The sequence below is a fragment of the Ictidomys tridecemlineatus genome, chromosome 13 (genome assembly GCF_052094955.1).
Source record: "Ictidomys tridecemlineatus isolate mIctTri1 chromosome 13, mIctTri1.hap1, whole genome shotgun sequence".
NCBI lineage: Eukaryota > Metazoa > Chordata > Mammalia > Rodentia > Sciuridae > Ictidomys > Ictidomys tridecemlineatus.
The window spans coordinates 47,776,760-47,798,937 of record NC_135489.1 but is presented as its reverse complement, the minus strand read 5'-3'; the positions used below and the strand labels follow the sequence as shown (position 1 = coordinate 47,798,937).

Here is a 22,178-nt window from a genome sequence, read left to right as displayed (position 1 = left end):
GTGTAACAGCATAGCCATCTTGCCTGGGATTCCTGTCCTTTAAACATCTGTTAAGATGTGGAAAATTGGGACCATGTTCAGCCTCCTGCTACTTTGTAATGTTGTATATGTACTTAGTAGCCACTGTTCTTTCAGTGGACCTTAAAGCTTTCCCTCTGTTAAGTTGCTCCCTCAGAGAGGCACATTAACTCTTCTGAGCCAACAGAGGACCATTTCCTACTTCTCAGTTCTTACGAAAAGATGAGTCAGATATGTTGTAGTATAAAAAATAATATTTTTAGCCAGGTGCAGTGGTGCACACTTGTAATCTCAATGACTTGGAAGCCTAAGGCAGGAGGATTATAAATTTAAGGCCTTGGCAGTTTAGCAAGACTCTCAGCAACTTAGAGAGACCCTGTCTCAAAGTTAAAAATAAAGGACTGGGGATGTAGCTCAGTGGTAGAGTGCCCCTAATTCAATCCCTACTACTACTAATAATAATTTTTTTGTAACTTCTAATGTAGCACCATCAGTACCCTGTTCTTAGAGCACTTTGTTTTTCAGACTCCCAGAATATTTAAACAGTCCCTTTGGACATTATACTGGGTTAATTGATCTAGCTGTTCTGCCAGAGTAACGTCAGGGACTTGTCTTTACTTATTAAGGAAATCTCCAGTTGGCTTGAGTCTTTCTCACTCTCATAACTTGTCTATGAAATAGACAGTTTTTCTGTGATGAATTATTTTCTGAATCCAAATAAAAGCTTTCTTCTGGATATACCTACTATTGCGATAAATAATTCTAGTTTATTCAAAAAACTAAAGTAACTTTCCTTCAGAGAAAAATATTTTTCCTAGATTGCAATGAGTTACTTTGTGTGACACTTTTCAAATTAAAAACTCATCTTAACAGAGACAAATGTATCTCATTATAACATAGTTTTGAGAGAAGTACGAAGATAGTTTTGATATGGAACCTAATGATAGTAGAGCATCTGACCTTGACTGACTTCTGCTACCTAAAGGTAATAATACTCACTCTGTTAAGATGTGAAAACCTTGAGCTATCTTCAATTTCTGAACGTTTTGTAATGTTAACCAATTCATAGAGTTGTTATAGGGATTTAATGAATTAATATGCTTGAAGTACTTAGAATAGACCCAGCTCATAGTGACTTGTAGTAAGTGTTCATTGAATAAAAAATAATTAAGCCTGAATATAGAGAAACTATTATTCCAAAATTTTTGAATAGTTCAAGGAAAGATCTGAAATCCTATAATCTGCTTTTTTCTCAATTCACCCTTATTGAAGTAACTTCATTCCTGCACATATAAATGGTTGCTAATTTAAACAACCTCTTTCATTTTAAAGATTCGCCGGTTCTCAGTCCAGCTAATTCTGCAATCAATTTAAGTGGCGCTCAGGACCTGACCCGGAATAAGAATGTTGTGAAACCACTGGCTTTATCTTTGCAGGTTGTAGGGAAGACTTATGCTGCAGGTGATGTTTTCCTTACTTATATTTCTTTGGCAAATACATAGTCTCTAAAAGACTTGTGTGAAATTTAATTGACAGATTGATAGAAGAAAACAGAAGCTGCTTCCAACTGCCACTTAAAGACAGAAGTGGGGTTGTCTATAATAATGTAATATTTTACAAAGCTTTGTGTTCTCAGTGCTCCATCCAGAAGAGTCAGAATGACATTTGGCACACAGAAGAGATACTGGAATTTGATTCTGTTCAACAAACATTTCTTGGGCACCTAAGAACTGAGGATATGAAAACAAACAAGGCATAATGCCTTGCCACAAATGTCCTTGTAACCTAGTAAGGGAAATGGGCCTATATAAGATATTTTCAATGTGCTGAAGCCCAGCATTTTAAGAACTAATCAAGAATGAGTTCTTGGAGGAACTTAGTGTTTCACAGTGAGAAGATATAAACTGTACCAAGGAGTAGAAGGAAGACATTTCAAATTCAGGGAACAGCAGAAACAAAGATTAAAGGGAAAAGAGAATGAAAAGGGGAAAAAATAGCATGATCATATGATATCTGCCAGCAGTTTTGACTTGTTAGAACCATAAAATGTGCAACTTGAAAAGTGGCAAGTGATTAGCTAGTGGTGTGCAAACAGAGTCCTGGGAGACCAGGCTAAGCAGCCTGGGTTTTACTCTCTAACTTGTGGAGCAAAGGAACGACTTGAGCTAAATCATTTGGGCAGTAACATGTTAGAAGGCCTCAGGGAGTAGGAAAATTAGTTGAAGTTCATTTTAATAGTCAAAGTGAGAAATGATGAAGTCCTTGGCCTGGGTGATAATAGGTTGGAGAGACAAATTGGAGAACTACTCAGGAAGTAAATTCAGCAGGTCTTGAGTGATTAATGTGAGCATAAAGGAGAAAGGATCTCAGCTGACATCCACCTTTCTAGGCAAATGGTGTACCTGAGACGGAATGCAGATGGAGGAACAGGTTCTCCAAGAGGAGACTGTGTGAACATGGCGAGTCTGGGTTTCCTGGGAGATCCAGTGGGGCTGTTCAACAGTCATTTAATCCCCCAGAGAGGGAAATCACTGCCATCAACATGCAGTTAAAATCATCAGGGTAAATAGCATCAGCCAAGGAGAGATGTAGTGTGAAGCAGGTTGTGAAATAAGGATGGAATCCCAGAAAGTCCAATGTTTAAAGAGAAGAAATGGTATAAGAAGAATGAGGAGACAAAGTTTCACTTTTAGAAAGTTTTCAACACTTAGGCATCAAAAATTACATAGCCCACTCATGTTCCTAGTCCAGCCCAACAACTCTTACAGGACCTACTTTCTGATTTGATTACAGGCTTGAAACAAACTGAATTCAGGTTTTCACTGCATGAAGAAAATCAACGAAGTCATGGATCAATAGTAATATCTTGGTTGCTAAAACCATTAGAGTAAAAAGTTGCTGATCAACTTTATAACACAAGAATTAGGCTGACAACTATGGAACCCATAGAGCACTCTTAATATTGCAAACAGAGGCCATTATGTGCTTCGTAATGAAAGTATATAGTAGTACTTATTTTGCCAAAGAACAACCCAAATTGAATATAGCTTGATCAAGCCTCTACATCTAACAATTAGTTTATTGGAAATAAATACAGAGAACAAAGGAAAGTTCAGCCAATTAGCAAAATCCAGAAAATGGGAAATTCTACTAGGTTATCAGAAAGAAAAAAATTAATCATAAGAAAGAAAAAAGAAGAAGAAGGGGGCTGGGAATATAGCTCAGTTGGTAGAGTGAGTGCTTGTCTTACGTTCACAAGGTCCTGGGTTCAGTCCCCAGCACCACGATTAAAAAAATAAAAAAGAATGAAAGAAGAAGGGGAATCCTATATATTAAAAGAAATTTAAGGGTCTTATCAAATAAATTTAAATGTGTAGATCTTTTTTGAATCCCAATTTGAATAAGCCAGCTATAAAAGCTCTTTCAAGATAATTGGGATAAATTTGAATATTGATGAAATACTTGATGATATTAAGAAAGTATCCATCACTGTTAATTCTAAGCATAATAATATTATAGTTACGTTTTTAAAGAGTTATTTTTTAGCAGAACATACAGAAGTACTTATGGAATGAAATTTTATGATAAATGGGTTGCTTCAAAATAATTCAGAGCCTGTATGTGTGTATGTGCAGGGAAGGGAGGTAGAGGATCTAAATGAAGCCAGGTGGGCAGTGTGTTGATACATGTTGAAGCTGGATGGTGGTATGTAGAAGTTTACATACTATTCTCTCTCCTTTTGTATATGTTTGAAATTTTCTATCATTCAAAATTAAAATAATACAAATAACAGTCTTCCCTTCTTTCAACCCACCATCTCCAAAGACTTCATTGAAAAAGTGACCCTCAAAGATCTCTTTATATCCTAGGAAATTATTTTTAGGTGACATTTTTTAAATCAGTTCTCTTAATTGACATGTGTGATGTTTAATGTTAATGATGGTGTCCCTCTGATGGTTGTCACTGGTTTTATGCCACTGAGCTGAATCCTATCAGTGAGGTTTCCTTGAATCTTCACATCCTTAAGCAGGAAACCTATCAGGTGTTTGCAGCTTCACAGGCAGCAGTGTCTTGCCGGCTTCTATTCTAAAAGGAGCCTCTCCTGTTCTACAGATGCTGCAAATGGGAACAGTAGCCATGGAGGGAAGAGCAGTGCATCCAGCTCCACTCCAGCCCGCCCAGGGAACTACTCCTTGTCGCCAAGACCTAGCTACCCATCTGCAGACCAAGGTACAACACCCATCTTAGGGTTTGAAATGATGCAATTAATTATGGTAGAAATGATACAGGTTTTTGTTTTCCCTTCTTTCTTTCTTTCTTTCTTTCTTCTTTTTTTTTTTTTTTTTTTTTGGTACTGGGGATTGAACCCAGGTATGCTTTACCCCTGAGCTACATCCCCACTCCTTTTTATTTTTTTATTTTGAGACAGAGTCTCACTATGTTGCTGAAAGTCTGGCCAAGTTGCTGAGGGCCTCACAAAGTTGCTGAGACCAGCCTCGAACTTGTATTCCTCCTGTCTCAGCCTACTGAACTGCTGGGATTATAGGCACGTACCACCACACATGGTGTAGGTTTTTGAATGATAAATTGTCTGACAGTACACACTCTATTAGAGTTTTTGCTTTGTTTGTCGTACGGCATTTTGAAAGTTTATGATTGGTGTGAACAGTAGTAATGAAACATCTTGGTGATTCTACACGGAAGAGTCTAACTGGAAAGTAAATGTTGAAACTGAAGTAAAAGAAAGCATTTAAAAAAAAAAAAAAAACAAGTTTGTTTTTTTTTTTCCTGACTAAAGTGTAAGCACATCTGAGCCTGCCTTCCTCTGTCCACAAAATGATTGTAACAGTACTTGACCTAAAGTTCCACATGGTTGTGAAATAATCTGCACAAGATAGTAAACTGTAAAACCACATACAAATGTTAGGTATTGTTAGTGTGATGTTGGTATGAATGTGGCTTTTTCTAATTTTATCTTTACTTATAGCAGACTGACTTAGACCTTCTGAGTAAAGCAAAGTAAAGATGCTAGGTCACTTTGGCACTCTTTCTTCCACATTGCTGAGGACAAGGCCTTTTCTTTTTGTCGTCAGCTACTATGTTCACTTCTGGACCACCAAAGAAACGACACCGGGGATGGTACCCTGGATCACCTGTCCCCCAACCTGGTTTAGTTACACCCGTTCCTACAATTCGTCCTCTTTCAAGACCTGGTAAGAATTTAATAGCTGATGGGTTTTAGTTTCTTTTAAATCAGCAGAGGTATCTTCGACTCCTGTTCTTTCCCTGAACTCTTAAAGATTAATTTCTTTAATCAATCATATTTCAATAATTTGTAAGGATCTTGAACGTAGCTAATATTTTGTCCTCATTATGTTTACCTTCCCTACAAACACAGGTACCATCACTACTGATTTTAATTCACTTTCTGGTTTACTTTTAACCCATGATTTTGATAAACCATTCATAATATAGGGCAAGTTGGTCAACACATACCATAGGGCACAGTCAGAAGTGGTGTTGGAGTTACCCTTCTGTGATCCGGCTCTCTTTATGTCCTATGCTTGTTACTTCTGGCCTAGATGGTTCCATCTGTAGCTAGAAAATGAAAAACCAACTGGCTCGCTCTCTTACTATCCAAACATTGGATATCCATGGCCATTTGTTATCTACAATTAAACATTCAAAAACATTTGTCAACCCTGTAGTACCAAGTAGACCATTTTAGGTACATTGATCCTAAAACAGAGGTGGGATTCTTTAAAATTTTAAGTTCATTTAAATCAGTTGTTTTAAAGACTGAATAGAGATATCTTATATTTGCAAAGAATTATGCCACCATGTTCCTGTGGTTTGTCTCTAAGTAGTACTGACTAATGATGATTTATCCTTGTACCTTCCTTCCTTCTCTGTTCTTTTCACAGTTTACACAGTGGGCAAAAATATGACTTTAATAATTGGACGGGTGGGTAGATAAAAATCCAAAACATAATCCAAAAGATTGCACGTGGAACAAAACAATTGGAAGGAAAACTCCAAAATACTAAATATAGTTATCGCCTGATCATATGATCATGGTTGATTTTTTTATCCTTCCCTTTGTTTTTCTTCTAATTTTATATAATATACATGAATTACTTTAATTTAAAAAACTAATAAAACATTAGACTTCTAAAATTTCTACAGTAAAAGTATTTAAATTGCACTGTTTTCCTTTGTATTTCATTTAGCTTTTATGTCTAATCCTTCTTGTCAAACAACTTTTTTTTTTCCAGAACCCCTTTTATCTGCCCCAGTTCCCCAGACCCCATTAACTGGAATTTTACAGCCTCGGCCCATTCCTGCAGGGGAAACGGTAATTGTTCCTGAAAACCTGCTGAGTAACTCAGGAGTGAGACCAGTAATTCTGATAGGTAAGGCGAAGGAATTCCAAGGTGCTTGTGTCCTCTGGAGTCTAGGAATGTCTCTCCATTTCATTGGGGATTTATGCATGCATTCATGAGTGTATTCATTGACCCTGCTATTGATTTTTTTCAGTTTTTATTGGTCAGCTTCTTCATGCTCTATGACACATGTGACTACAAGCCAAGAATAAGGCATAGCCTTCTTGCCCTCAAGGAGCAGTGTGTAGTGGGGGAGTCTGACCCCTCACTAACCACTGGGGTCAGTAAACAGCCATTACAACACACTGGGATAACATTACAACACACTGGGATAAGTGAGCTGGCAGAGGTTCACAACCAAGAGCTGCAAGAGCTCAGAGGAGAGAGGGCTTGCTTCTCTCTGGAGGGGTCTGAGAAGACTACTCAGAAGTGGTGTCTAAGTTGGGTCCTGGAGGTTGCTAAAAATGGATAGGATGGGGAGAGGACAGTACCCTCAAAGGGAGCCAAACCACAGAGAAAGGAAATAAGCTAAGCCAGACCTCATACAAGAGAACCAAGAAGCCCCACAACTATAAGTCTGAACCATAGGGAATCATCTATGAATCAGTGTCTTTTTTTTTTTTTTTTTTTGTACCAAGGATTGAACTCAGGGGCACTCAACCAGGGTTTTGATAAACCATTCATCCCATAGGGCAAGTTGGTCAACACATACCATAGGACACAGTCAGTAGTGGTGTTGGAGTTACCTTTCTGTGATCTGGCTCTCTTTATGACCTAGGCTTGTTACTTCTGGCCTGGATGGTTCTCTATGGTGCTCTACTACTGAGCTACATCTGTATCAGTTCTTTATAAACTGTCTTTATAAAGTCTGAGCCCTTCAAGGATATCTGTAAGTGGAGGTATAGAAATGCAGAGGCTGATCTGGGGTTGTAGCTCAGTGGTAGAGCACCTGCCTTGCACATGTGAGGCACTGGGTTCTATCCTCAGCACCACATAAAAATAAATAAATAAAGATATTGTGTCCATCTACAACTAAAAGAAAGTTAAAGGAAAGAAAGAATGCAGGGGGCCCTTAGATTCCGGAACTAATTAAATGCCTTCCATACCCACATCCAAAGTCCCCCAGCTGGGGCAAGGTTAGCCAGGCCAGGAGTCTGTCTGCTTTACCTCCAGGATAAAACAGGTGAACGTGATTACATGAATTGTTATCTGTTCTTGTGGTTGGCCTGGGTCCACCAACTTGGTTTTGCTTCAAGCCCTGACTTTTATCAGGCTACCCTATCCACTAATCCTGGATCTGCAGGCATTGAGGGAATCCAGTTGTTTAAATTCCACATGGGTCAGGAAGTTCCTATTGAATATTAGCATAGTGCAACTAAGCCTTGGAAAGATACGGAGAGTGTGGGGCCCCTTTGGTGCCTTTCTTTAGAAAGTCTCAGAGGAATTTTCCTTGCTACCATATCACTAGAACAGGGCATATTTTCATTTTATCTACTGCTAAGATAACTTGAAGCTGTGTACTGACATTCAGGAAGAAAACCTAACCAAAATTGCCAAGATAGCAAAGGAATAAGAATTTCTAAGTACTTGCTGTTGGCAGAATATTGCTGTTGATCAGCAAGTTTAACTTACATTTCCCCCTCAAACCTCAGGAAGTGTAACATGTTATTGTAGCTTCTTTGTTTATTTGGGTTTTTAAAAAATATTTATTTTTTAGGTGTAAATGGACATAACACAATGCCTTTATTTTTATGTGTGCTGAGGATCGAACCTGGGTCCTGCCCTTTCGAGGCGAGCGCTCTACTGCTAAGCCACAATCCCAGCCCCTGTTTATTTGTTTTCTCATCTGAAAAAATATTGGTCAGGAACTTAATCAGAAAATATTTTATCTCAGTTTTACAAATAATATAGAGATGTTTTGCAAAATCATCAGTCTTCTAGGGCAGAAATATATTAACATGTCCCTTCTGTGGGAAACAAATAATGCAATTTGTGTATTTTGCTTTGTGTTCATCTGATTTGATATAGAAATAGAATTTGGAGCATTCAAGTGCATTTCCTAGGATGGTTGTATTTGAGTGATTTGCCTGCTAGCTGTCTCAGAGAACACGGAATTTCATTAAGCATCTTTGCCCCTCATTGAGGTCCTGGTTGGACCCCAGAAACAAATACTGAACCTGCTTCTGTTGGGACAGGTTATGGCACTTTACCCTATTTCTATGGAAATGTTGGTGACATTGTTGTGAGTCCCCTGCTTGTGAATTGCTACAAGATTCCACAGTTGGAAAACAAAGATTTGGAACAATTAGGATTGACTGGCAGCCAACTCCTGAGCGTGGAAAACATGATCCTTCTGACGATACAGTATCTTGTGCGGCTAGGTAAGTTATTTTTGATGATCATTTGTTAGTGACTGTATTTATACTTTTTTGTATTTTAATGTTTCCTTGCTCACATTCACCACCACCACTCCCACTATCTCTTATTTTCCTTCTTTCACTTCTAACACTCTTCTCCTTCTATCCCACCCCCTATGACTTCCCCTTTCCTTTCATTGTTTGTCCTCTCCCCCCCTTTATTTCTTTGAGACTTAAAAGAAATGAATTGCTCCACCTAGTGTCCAATCTCATGATGCTCCAGAGAGCTCCAAAGTTCTGATGTAGGCAGATCCTTCCAGGGCTGTGCTATGGCTCACTTCTCCTGAGGAATCTGGCCAGGCCACCTTTCTGAAAGCACAGCTGCCATCTGAGATGCAAACTCAGCCATTGTCTTTGGCAATTCTTTTCCATTTTTTCATGTAGCCTTTCTATGTTGCTTATGCACAGCCCCACATCCATTTTTTTTCCTCCTGCTACACCCCTTTGATGTAGTCCTATCATATTTTCCTTTTTGTAGGTGTACTAGGGATTGAACCTAAGAGCACTTTACCAGTGAGCTGCATCCCCATCCCTTTTTCGATTCTAGAGGGGGTATCTCTAAGTTCCTGAGGTCTTGTTAAGTTGCTGAGGGTCTCACTAAGTGGTTGAGGCAATCTTGCAATCTTTCTGCCTCATCCAGAGATTTCAAACCACTGATTTCCTTGGAAAAATGTTTGAAATGTAAAATTCCATGTGAAAAATTTTATGTGCACTTTCATAAACATTTTATGTTAAAAATACTCTGGTATTAAGATATAATAAAGTACTTGGATAAACAGTTTTTCTAGGAAAATTTTAAGTGAGCCAGAATAGTTTTTTTTTCTTAATTTAAATTTAGTACACTAAGATTTATTTTTCTCTCAACTAGCTGTTCTAGAATCCTTCAAAATAATTTTTTCTCCAGAGGTTTTGAGAAGGCAGCAAGAATATTTTCATATATGCCCCAGATTATACATACTTTTTCTTTTCTTATTTATATATATATATATATATATATTTTTTTTTTTTTCTTCCTGCAGTGCTGGGGATGGAACCCAGGGCCTTGTGCATGCTAGGCAAGCATTCTACCACTGAGCTACAACCCCAGCCTGCCATAGATTATAGACATTTTTAAAAATCCACACTTTGGAAAGGACAGTGTTTGATACTTTAGTAGCCCAATTTCTTAGAGGTAACAAAGAAGAGAAGCAAGATTCTTCAGAAGGAACAGGCCTTTCCACTACAGTCACTTTTAAGAAATGTTTCTGATATTTCACAATCTTGAAATCTTTTGAAGTAGATAATGAAATCAGCAAACCAGAGATTGTTGGAGGGCTCTGGGTCTGTTGGAACCTGGTATTTTCCTATTAGGGTTGTTCTGTCCAAAAAGCTGTGAGAACTGAAGCCCGGGCTACACTCACTAAATTCCTGAAGATACCAGGACTTCAAGAAAAAACATTATAATTATAAAGTCTGCAAAAAGTGGAGAAAAGGCTGCTTCAGTCTACTGTAAAGGGCAAGGATGAAGTAGTGATGGTTGATGATTGGAAGCAAGGATTTCACTCTAAGGAGTCTCTTCCCTCATTTAAACTTGAATGAATTTTCCCTCATTCTCCAGTTTCTAATGATAATTCCATCAAAACTCCACAAAAGTGAATTTGAAGATACAAAGAATATTCTGGATAATTTTATTTTCCTAGAATGCCTTTATATTTGAGATTAATTATGCTTTCTAATAGAACATGCCACTCAATCCTGGTTTGGAATGGGTCTTATAGACACAACTATGAACTGGGCTTCTGAGCCTTCAGGTTGTTAATGAGCAACATCAGGGGATTGGAGACAAGGCCACCTGCTTTTGAGCTGTCATATATTCTAGTGGAAGGAAGTTTTAAATGGATTACCACCTTCCCTTCATTTGATATAATTAGACAGATCTAACCTCTGTGAGTTGACTGCTGTGTATGTACCTAGTGACCACTACTGTGATGCCAGTTTGATAAAGCTGAATGGAGATCATAAGTCTTGTGAACCCCTCAGGTGTTTTTTTAAATATTTTTTTTATTTGTAAATGGGTCCTTATTTAATTTAATTTATTTATTTATATCAATGCTGAGGATTGAAGCCAGGGCCTCACACATGCCAGGCAAGTGCTCTACCACCGAACCACAACTCCAGCCCTCCCGGTGTTTTTTGGGGAGTTTTGTTGTTGTTGTTGTTGTTTTTTGTTTGTTTGTATTTTTTAAAAGATCACCTGTCATCCATCTCTCCCTAGCAAGTATTCGGATAGGACATCAGAAACAAACTAATGTGAACATTACAATTTACTTACTGTTTCTATGTATAGAAGAGAAACATCTACTCTCCTGTCTCTCCTTGGCTCTCAACCAATCTGGAAAAACTGTTTCTATTCTCCAATTTAAATTATGCATTTACTTTTTCTTTTTAAACTTTTTTCTTTTTGATGGTGGTACTGATGAATGAGCCCAGGTCTCATACACAATAGGCATGTGCTTTACCACTGAACTACATCCTGAGCCCCTTTTATATTTTAATTTTGAGACAGAGTCTCACTAAAGTTGTGGAGGCTGTCTTTAAACTTGCTATTCTCCTGCCTCAGCCTCCCAAGTAGCTGGGATTACAGGCATGTACCATGGCACCTGGTTTAAATTATTTATTTTTTAAATGTATAATATTTTATTTAACTTCACTTATCTTTAAAAAAAAATTGCTAAACCCTTCATTTTCTTATTCTCCCAGAAAAGATGGGCAGGGCCAAGAGGATACTTAATCGTCATTATAGGAAAAAATGATTTCTGAGGGTTTCCTTCTCCCAAAACAGAAGTCTAGGCTCTTATCTCTATATTCTTTCCTAGGGGAATTTTAGCCCCAGGTTCTGAAGTTAATGCTTGGTCTCATATCACAGACACTTAGGAGTCTGTCTGCTTACAGGAGCCCATTTAAAAATCTCAGATTCACACAACAAAAGAAATGACAGAATACCAGGAGTGAATATATTGTCACTGGTTTTAATTTAAAGTAAATGTAGAACTCTTAGTTTATTTGTGTCTCTTGGAAGTCAAATGTTGAATTGCTTATTTTGTTCTAAAGATTGACTGAATTTTCTAAACAAAATCCCCTGAATTCCAGGGTCTACCAGTCTGCAGTATAAGCTTAGTTTTTACTATGGCTGTGGAAGAGGCCAAATACCATATTTAACAATCCAGAATGCAGGAGAATAACTAGATGATGAAAGCATTCTCTATCTGGGGAAAGTGTGAGACTGTTTAACATATAATTTTGGAATGAAAAATAATGAATTTTCCTGTGGATAGTATTGTCAAAATTAAATAGAAAAGTAATACATGAAAACATTTTTCTCAAAGTGCCTAGGAATAAAATGAGAAATTAATGGAGCCTAAATTTGATTATAAACAAGCATATTGGCATCTTGTCATACTGGTCGTTAACAATTTCCACAAAGCCAAGGTTAATATGTTGCAAAATATGTTATCTGCAATGCCCCTCTCCCTGGGCATACAATAGAATTGACTCTCTTTCTCCTTGTATATTCTGTTTTGAAGATCAGACATAGAATAAAGGAGAACAGAAATTTCTTTTTTTTTTTTAAATGAGGCCATCAGAGAAAGAAATTACACATGGGAAATAGTATGGGGTTCTATATGTGGTTCCACTGTAGGAAGAGGTGCTTACTTGCCAAGCTTAGGAGAAATGTAGGCTTAGGAGAAATGCAGAATCATGGATGGGTGGGTGTTTCTCTCTCCTACCTGTGATTTTTATAATTCTAGCTGTAATTCTCTTCACTATAGGTCCTGATCAGATACCTCTCAGGGAAGAATTTGAGCAAATAATGCTGAAAGCCATGCAGGAGTTTACTCTGAGAGAGCGAGCTCTGCAGATGGGCGCTCCATGTATACCTGTGTCTCCAGGACAACTCCCCTGGCTTGCTAGATTAATTGCCAGCGTGTCTCAAGATCTGGTTCATGTGATTGTGACCCAAAACTCTTTGGCGGAGGGCATTTCAGAGACACTGAGGATTCTCAGTGAAATGAGACACTACCAGAAGCTACCAGATTATGTTGTGGCAATTTGTACATCGAAAATCAGAGGAAATGAATTTTGTGTAGTGGTGTTAGGTGAGTCATGTTTTGTCCGTTTGTTTAATGCATCATTTAATCATCCAACCATTTGAAAAATAGTCATTGGGTATTTCAGGTATCGACGTGATCAGCTGCTGGTTGATTGCTTCCACTTGGATTTTTCCTACTAATTTTAACTTTTCCTTTTCTCCTCAGAGCAAGTATTGTCGCCCTCAACTTGGCCAGTGCCCCTGTCAGCTGCTCCTGTGGGAGCCTTCTGTCAAAGCTCACCCTAGTAACAGATACCCTTGTCTCATGTAACTTCTGTCCTTAAAAGGTTTTAGAAATGTTACCACCCTAGCATGTGATAAAGCCAGTGCCACAGGTGGTCAGTGCCAGTTAGTTAAATTTGCCAGAAACTTAGCTCATGCATTCCCTTCTTCCCTGAATAGTCTATTTTGTAACATCAACTCGAAAGATGTTCGGAAAGTTAGTACATTACAAAATGTACAGTCTTTTGTTCCACCCCCCTCTGTGCTGATTTTTAAATCAGGCACCACCCTGTGTAGCCATTTGGACTAAACTTTGCTTCTCGCCTTTCTGTACTGAATGGCTCTCACCTCTTTCGACCACAGTGGCTAAGCGCCCTCACTTTGGCAAAACCTGTCCCTGTCTATCTTCTGTGTTATATGTATTTTTTGAAAGCTTCACCGGGCAGCGTGATATATTCTTTTTTTTTTTCATTTTCATTTGCAAGAATAATGGAAGTTTATATTTTAAGACAAATGTTTATTACAACTATGCAAACACACAGTTTTATAAGGTTTCTCCATATTCTTCCCTCGTCTTTAAATGCATGCATATGTACATTTTCACAGTGATAAACATAAAGTACATCATTTTATCCCAACAGCACTTAGTATCATATTATAAACATTTCTGAGGCTATCTGTAGTCCTCGGAGTGACATTTCAAATGCTGCTGAATTGTCCACATCTTTTTACATTACCGTGACTTTCTTATCCCAAGTCCCTATAGTGAACGCTTTAGTTGTTTCCCATTGTGGCTATTTTAAGTAATGTTCCAGTGATCATCATTTGTCCCATTGATGAGTCATCTCTTGTCCTCTGTTCTTCAGGTCAGCATCAGTCCCGGGCTCTGGCAGAGAGCATGCTCACCACAAGTGAGTTTTTGAAAGAAATTAGTTATGAGCTCATCACAGGAAAGGTCAGTTTCCTGGCATCACATTTCAAAACCACGTCATTAGGTGAGTGGTGGTAAGATTCGGCCATGCTGTCAGCCCCTTGCCGTGTGATTGGATTTAAATCTTAGCCTGTCAAGATGAGGATGGAGCTTAAGCTTGCCAGCTGATCTTTCAGTTGGAATGGTTTATCCTCAGTATTTTGTGACTAACACCACAGGAAGCAGCATGGGGTCCAGAGAAAGGACAGTCAGTACTAAAATCAAAGCCTCAGCTCAGCCATGACTTTGTTGAGTGACCTTGGGCAAGTCTCTCTCTCCCTGGATCTCAAGTTTTCCGATCTGTCATGTGGAGACAGAATAATCCCATTCTTCCTGCTTTTGAATATTATGGAAGTCAAGAGAGATACAACCTAAGAAAGCATGTCAGTTGTAAGCAGGACACCCACAAGGTAAATACCAAGGAGGGCAGCTCTTGCTGTAAAGACTCCATGGAGAGATGGCCAAGTATAAACTCTGACACAAATTGCTGGCTGACCCACAAATCTTAATGACCCAATTTGGGAGACAGATAAAGAAAACCATACAAGCCTTTCACTTCTTGTAACCTTCTTATCTCCACTTTATTTTTGACATAGGTGATGACCTGGACAAGCTGCTAGAAAAAATGCAACAAAGAAGAGGAGACAGTGTGGTCACCCCTTTCAATGGGGATCTTAATGAATGTGTGTCGCCTCAGGAGGCTGCTGCTATGATTCCCACACAAAATCTGGGTAATGTCACTTCAGGCTGAGGAGGGAGTCAGTCCTTGGGACAGACATTACCGAAGCTCACGCACTCAGGGTGTTGAGGCATTCTCAAATCTCATCAACCATGAAAGGGCTTTTTCCTCATTGTCTACATGGCAAATCAGGTTCAAATTAAAAATGCCTTACCCCGGCGTGGCCTGGATCAAAGGCCTTGTTCTTAGTAAAACTTTCTTAAAATTAAAACCAAATACTTTATCCCCAAATAGTCTCTTTTTTTCCTTGGAAGATTCCGGGATCCTCAGTGTTTTTACCAGCTGTGCCCAGGGAGTTGTTGTACTTGCTGAGGGCTTCAAAGAGCGGCTTGAAAGAAACTAGACTGCAGGTTGTGCAGGGCCCCTGGCTCCTGCTCCTTCACTTCTCCTCTAACTTGTAAAACCTACATTATCTCAGGGAGAGGGAGGCCTTCCTGGAAGGCAGCAGCAGTACCAGCACCGTCAGCTGCCTTGCCAGTGGGGCCCGAGGGGGGACTGTGGGTCTGGGACAAGGCCGTGGGTCATTAGATTGAATTCCTTCAGGTTAAATTCCTTCCCCCAATTCACTGATTGACAGGGACAACACAGAAAAAGACAGGAAAAAGAGTTAGAGGAAGAATGAAAGGAAACACCCTCATCAGATGCTGTTGACAGGGAGTTGGCCTCCCCTGGGTTTCTATGTGAGGGCTGCCTCAGGGAATAAAAGGCAGCCTGGCTTGGCATCAGCTCAGTCCAAAAGACAAGGACAAATACAGACCATAAAATGTTTTGAGTCCTGCATGTTATTTGGTAAGAAAGCAGCTACTCAGATGATCCAAAATGTGTTTACATGAACTGTTTTGAATGGTTAACAAGAAGTTAACAAGTTTAGAATTTTAAAATTCTCAGGTTGTTTACAGACCCCCAAGTTCATATCCTCAGTTCCCCGTTTAGGAAATGTTGTTTGACAGTAATTAAGCAAACTGCAAACTTTGCTAATTCTATAAATTTGTGTGTATGTTAGTTCCTGCCCATCCAACGTGGGAAATGAACAAAGGAAGTTTTAGTCTGACCACATTGAAGGACAGGCCTGTAGACCTGTTTTGACTGGTAGTCTTTGTGGGTAAAAAAAAAATTTTTTTTTTTTTTGTGCTGGGTATTGAACCCAGGGCCTTGTGCATGGTAGGCAATGTATTATCACGGAGCTACATCCACAACCCTACTATTAAAATTCGCAGTGGGTTCTTTCAGTATCAATCTCCACTTGCAATTGTAGGTAGGGTATTGTGACTACTGTCTGCCTCAGCTACATTGCAATTTGCTATTAGAAAACATTAATGAGCACAAGTTAATTAGGGCCTTATGATTGTGTTCCAAGGGCCTACATGTGTTCCTGAGAAAAAGCAGCCTTTAAATGAAACTTGGCAACTAGTTGTGGTGACGCACACCTGTAATCCCAGTGACTTGGGAGGCTGAGGCAGAAGTGCAAATTCAAGGCCAGCCTCAGCAACTTATGGAGATTCTCTCTCAAGATTAAAAATTAAAGAAAAAAAAGGGGGAATCCTAGGGATGTGGCTTAGTGGTAAAGCACCCTGGGTTCAATCCCCAATACAAAAAAAAAAATTGGCAGTTGCCTGCTCAGCTGTTTCACTGATGAAACTTGTTTCTTTCAGAATGTGTGTGTGTGTGCACGCTCGCATGTGTGCATATAAGAGATTACTTGCTTGATTATAATTGGCAATAAAAAGCTGCTGACATGCATAGAGTATCTGGACAATGTTTTGTAATACATCACCTGTTTAGAGGCCAGCTGGCTGTCATGTGTCAGGTCTCTTCAGATAGTACTGGTGTCAGTGCTGGCGTTGACTCCACCACCTAGGTCTGCCAGGTCACAAGAACTGGCAAAGTTAAGTCTAGTGGGAAGAAAGGTCAGGGTCATGTCTGCATGACCGAAGTTGTCTGGTCACCAGGAGGGGAATTTCAGAATGTGTTGCAACTGAACTTGCTAAAGAGGTAATGCTTACCGTGGTGCCATTCAGAAAAGCACAAAGGAACTCAGCATTATCATAGTTACAGCATCACCTCCTTCCCTGAGCTGGGCTTGGGTACTGGCCTGTGCTCAGATTCCTAAAAGCACTGGAAACTTTCTCCTTTCTCCAGATGAATCCTGGCTCCAGCTGGGACAGTGCAGTCTGTCTCCACCATCTCTGAGCCAGGGGAAAGGATACTGAAGTAGGCATTTGCAAGACAGTGCATCAATTTTAAAATAATACATTTGCAAAACTCCTACATCCAACTCCTGAGCACACCTCTCAGCCAGCTTTTCAGGGAGAAATAGGCAAATCTGTTAAAACTCATAGTGAATGAGAAAAGCAAGTGAGAATTCTTGGCAATAGAACATGTGTGTTATGTCCCCTTATGGCTCATAGGGGCTATCACAGAAGTAAATTAATCTTGTTCTTATAACTTTTTTTAATTTTAGATTTAGATAATGAAACCTTCCAAATTTATCAACCACAGCTTACGGTTGCCAGAAAACTCTTATCCCAGGTGTGTGCTATTGCAGACAGTGGCAGCCAGAGCCTGGACCTCGGCCACTTCAGCAAAGTAGACTTCATCATCATTGTCCCAAGATCAGAGGTTCTGGTCCAGCAAACTCTTCAACGGGTTCGACAATCAGGTAAGAGTGAACTCTTGGAGAGGATTCTTTCTAGGTCCAGCCTGGGATTTCCCTTGACCTCTGTCTTTTGTTTAATCCAGTTGTTTAGAGGACACTTACAATGTTTTTCAGTAATAAAAACCATAAAAGCACATTAAGTGTTACTTTGAATTTATCTCTAAGTTTTCCCTCAAAGTACTCTGACCTTTTTCCTGTTTCCTTCAATGGTCAAGGGTAAATTGATGGGCAGGTTTCCCAGATACTGTTAAATCTATGATGTAATCAGTGGGACTGGAAATCTGGTCATTCATGTATGAAGAGAAATTTATGAAGGCAAGGACAGCCCTGTGGGGATGGTGGGGTTGGTGCCATCTGAGCTCCTTCTCTGCCCCCACAGGTCAGGTTCTCATAGGCAGATTCATGGACAGTTTACATATTGCCAGCACATTTTCAGCATGGAAACCAGAGCACCTTCCTCCGTGTATCAAAGAGAAGTCTCATTATTAAAAGTACAAAGTTAGGAGCTGGGGTTGCAGCTCAGCAGTAGAGTGCTTGCCTAACTCGTGTGAGGCCCTGGGTTTGATCCTCAGCACCACATATAAATAAATAAAATAAAGGTATTGTGTCTACCTACAACTAAAAAAAAAAATTTTTTTTTTAAAGTACAAAGTAGGAAGCAAAATTTTTACAAGATTGTGGCAAGAAATATCCCCTTTAAAAATAAAATTTGCTTAGAGTTGCAGGAAAACCATAGGAGTTGAGAAAATTTGGACAGCTGAAAAATGCTAGCCTGTGTAAATTAGGTGTGAAAAGGAAATTATAAGTGCCAAGTTGCTTCTGATTACCTTAACCGGAGACACACACACACACACACACACACACACACACACACAGAGAGATTTTACCTGGAGGATGAATCTTTTGTCCACATTAAAGAATTTTTATTTTCAATATATTTGAAAATAGGATGCAGAAAAATTCAGAAGTGCTTAAAATTTGGCTTGTATGTTGCACACCTATTATAAGGTATCTCTCAGACTTTATCTTATATACAAATCACAACAGGGGATCTTGTTAAAATGGAAATCCCCCTTCAGTGTATTTGGGGGAGGGTCCAGATTCTACATTTCTAACAAGGTCCCAAGGGGTACCAGTGCTGCTGGTCAGAGGACCACACTTTGTGGCTATATAAGAAATCTTCCCTTGTTACTTCTAGAGGCTCAAGAAGCTGAAAATAGGTTTTCCCCTCTCTTGAATCTTTCTTGGTGGTCGTGACTGACACATGGAGAGTCTTGCCAACAACTTCTGGAAGTCCAGAAGCAATCTTTCTTTTAGTGTCTAAATTTCTGAATGCCAAGTTACAAAATGACCTAAGGTGATTAAGCAAGAAAAGGTCAAATGCCTTCTCCTCTCCAGAAACAAGAGTGGCTGCTACGCTTTCTCAGCTACTGGTCATTTCTGCATTTTCTTTATGCCAACATCCTCCATTGTGCGAAATGAATGGGCTTCCATGACACCAACCAGCAGCCAGACCTTTCATTTCTTCTGGGGTTTCTGCTTCCATACATGGAGGCAGTGCCTTCTCTTTCAGCTGTTTTACTCACACCCATTGGCATTTGCTGCCTTCCTGTTTGTGATCTGATATCCCAAGTCATATCTGAACAAACACATCATAGCACCTGTTCAGAGTGACAAAATCATCTGCAGAGCTTTTTCCTGAAATAACCTCTCGGTGACCTGCACTTTCACCTTTCCAATAAATGCAAGTCCCTAAATAAAGCCTTGTATGGATGGAACAGTTGTGTAGGTCTTTCCTTTTCCCTTCTCAGTGCTTTCAGATTTTTCTAAAATAGGCATATTAAGATTGTTACCCCAACCATACCCGAGTCCCTAACCCTCACTTTGGTGAGCATAATAAAATTACTGGTTTGGTTTTTTTTGGTGGTGGGGTGGGGAGATGTTATCCTTTAGAAAGTTACCAGAATCTAACCACTTACATGAGCTGGGACTCTGAAATTTCAGGCAAAACGTATTTTTAAAATTATTCACATCTAACTTTGGTATACATGCTAATATTTTTGCACAAAAATAGTCATTTCTATTTATCTTTAAAATTACTTTATTCATTTTATTATAGAAAAATAATTATGGTTTTATTTTGAAAAATAAAGGAAATAACAGAAAAATTTAAACACTTGTGGGTGAGGGTAGAGCTCAGTGATGGAGTGTGTGACTAAAACTCTCAAGACCTGAGTTCAATCCCCAACAGGGAAAAAAAAATAAGCATTTGTAATTCTACCATTTAAGGATAACCACTGTAAATATTTTATTGTTAACAAGTAACTTAATATGTCATTTGATGCCTGTCTTCCCTGCCTGTATATTTTTGGGACATCATAATGTACATATTTTTCCATGACATGAAAAGCTTTTGTAAGCAGCATTCTTAAAAAATACATAGTGTTTCATGTTTTAACTATTTATTTGTATTGATAATTAAATACCTTCTTGGAACGTGTACTGATTGACAGAAGAGAAAGACCCAAACACATGTTAAGATTTGCAGGTAAATGGGTGGAGACAGAGAACATAATGCTAAGTGAAGTTAGCCAAACCCCCATCCCCCGCGACAAAAAAAAAAATGCCAAATGTTTTCTTTGATATAAGGAGACTGATTCATAGTGGGATAGGGAGGGGGAGCATGGGAGGAATAGGCGAACTCTAGATAGAGCAGAGGGGTTGGAGGGGAAGGGAAGGGGCATGGGGTTATTAATGATGGTGGAATATAATGATCATTACTATCCAAAGTACAGGTATAAAGACACGAATTGGTGTGAATATACTTTATATACAACCAGAGATATGAAAAATTGTGCTCTATATGTGTAATAAGAATTGTAACGCATTCTGCTGTCGTGTATTTTAAAAAATGTAAAGAGAAATTGTTCATTAAAACATTTCTTAAATATCATAGCTCTTGAAACAGAAAGACTTCCCAATAAATCAACTGACTCGGTTTCAATTTTATCATGTCAACTGAGGAGAGCTTAGTTGGTCTGAGGTCACAGAGGGCAGTCCCTTGTGAGCAAGGACCCTTTTTTTCATTGTTGGATGCCTTGTGCCTGAGTTAGGGTCTCTCTTGGGCCTGACACCATCAGGTGCTCTGCTAATGTTTGAATGGAAGTCTAGGGGGAAGAAAGGAATGGGCAGAGGGAAAAGTGATGTCCATGGTCTCTTCCTTCTGATTCCATTTTCCTCCTTCCCTAAAGAAGGCAGCCAGCCTGCTAGGAAAAGCACGAGGCCGGGAAGAGCTGCCAGGTCATGTAGAAAGGGCACATCCTTGGCAGCCCATGTGTGGCTCAAAGTAAAAAGATGAAAATAGAAACCATCGAGTTGTTGCAGACCCAGCACTAAAGTGAAACATTTGATACCTCAACTCGCATTCTAATTAAGAAAGGAAGGAGGGAAGGGAAAAGAAAATGTTATGGAAGGAATTCCAAGGAGAAAAGAGAAAGGCAATAGGATAAACATTTTTAAGCTTGCTCAAATAGGCTTGTATCTGCTGGGCTGAGCAATGGAGAAGGATTATTTAATGCAGACTACAGGAAATGCTTTTGTTTCAGGGTCTTTTTTTAAAATCTGCATTTATAGCATAATTCTTCTCATTCAGGGAGACTCCACATCCCACCAGAACTCTAGGATACTGATGCAATCAAAATGTAAGCCATTTTCTGTTCACGATGGGGAGATGAATACAGGAAATATTAGTGACTGTATTCTAATCCTCTCTGCTTTCAAATGGTGCAGGTGGGAGCATTCAGCAAATGGGAGCACGTCTGGCAGTATCCAGCTGGGGGCCTGGTGGAGGGGTGTTGTTTATCGTGCTCAGAGAAACAGAATGAATTTGGTGCTTCAAAACGTACATGAATTAAAAGAGCTAGAGAGATATGTTTTGTCTGCCGATATACAGGTAGATTATTCTGTCCAAATGGACATAAGAGAGTTTTAAGAAGTGGAAAGGATTAGGAGGGGAAGTGAAGAGGCAGAGAAAGGCATTCTTACTTTCTAAAATATATTTTCTTGTTCTCATCAATCTTATATTCTTTTGTTGATCACCTAAAATTTCATCAGAAAAAAAAAAAAGATAGTATTTATTGGGCAGTGATAAAGACAGCAGGGAACAAGATTCAAAGAGGGAAAAGTCTCGGGATGCCAGGATAGAAGAGAAACACCAGAGGTTTCTCCATACAGACATAACTGGACATATCTGCTTGTTTACGGGTGGACCACCTAGCAGTTTCCTAGTGCTCGGGACCTGCAGTTCCTCATTGTCAAACACCGTTCCCCCTCGTTGTGTGCTAGACCCTGCTGGATGCTGAAGTCATCTGTTCACATGTTCTCAGTTCCAGACCACAGATTCCTTTGCCATGGACTCAAGGTGTTGGACCCTTTGCAGGGGAAGGAGGGATTCAACCTTTCTAGTTGTTGCCGTAATTAATTCTTTTTTTAATTTAATTTTATTTTTTTATTTTTATTTTTTTATATATTTTTTTATTGGTTGTTCACAACATTACAAAGCTCTTGACATATCATATTTCATACATTAGATTGAAGTGGGTTATGAACTCCCAATTTTACCCCAAATGCAGATTGCAGAATCAC

At 39.2% G+C, this 22,178-nt stretch overlaps 1 protein-coding gene across 10 annotated transcripts in view; it reads left to right on the top strand.

The window, feature by feature from the left end:
* Greb1l (GREB1 like retinoic acid receptor coactivator) overlaps positions 1-22,178 on the top strand; it is a 310,330-nt gene that overhangs the window by 185,042 nt on the left and 103,110 nt on the right. For 8 of the 10 annotated variants that reach the window (XM_078030295.1, XM_040274520.2, XM_040274525.2 and 5 more), the window contains 9 exons: positions 1,351-1,479; positions 4,132-4,248; positions 5,112-5,231; positions 6,294-6,431; positions 8,597-8,782; positions 12,628-12,954; positions 14,036-14,164; positions 14,736-14,870; positions 17,340-17,537. In XM_078030295.1, the coding sequence (XP_077886421.1) occupies positions 1,351-1,479; positions 4,132-4,248; positions 5,112-5,231; positions 6,294-6,431; positions 8,597-8,782; positions 12,628-12,954; positions 14,036-14,164; positions 14,736-14,870; positions 17,340-17,537 (1,479 nt within the window). The remainder of the gene's footprint in view (positions 1-1,350; positions 1,480-4,131; positions 4,249-5,111; positions 5,232-6,293; positions 6,432-8,596; positions 8,783-12,627; positions 12,955-14,035; positions 14,165-14,735; positions 14,871-17,339; positions 17,538-22,178) is intronic. The other 2 variants (XM_040274530.2, XM_005329029.4) reach the window with 1 other exon arrangement.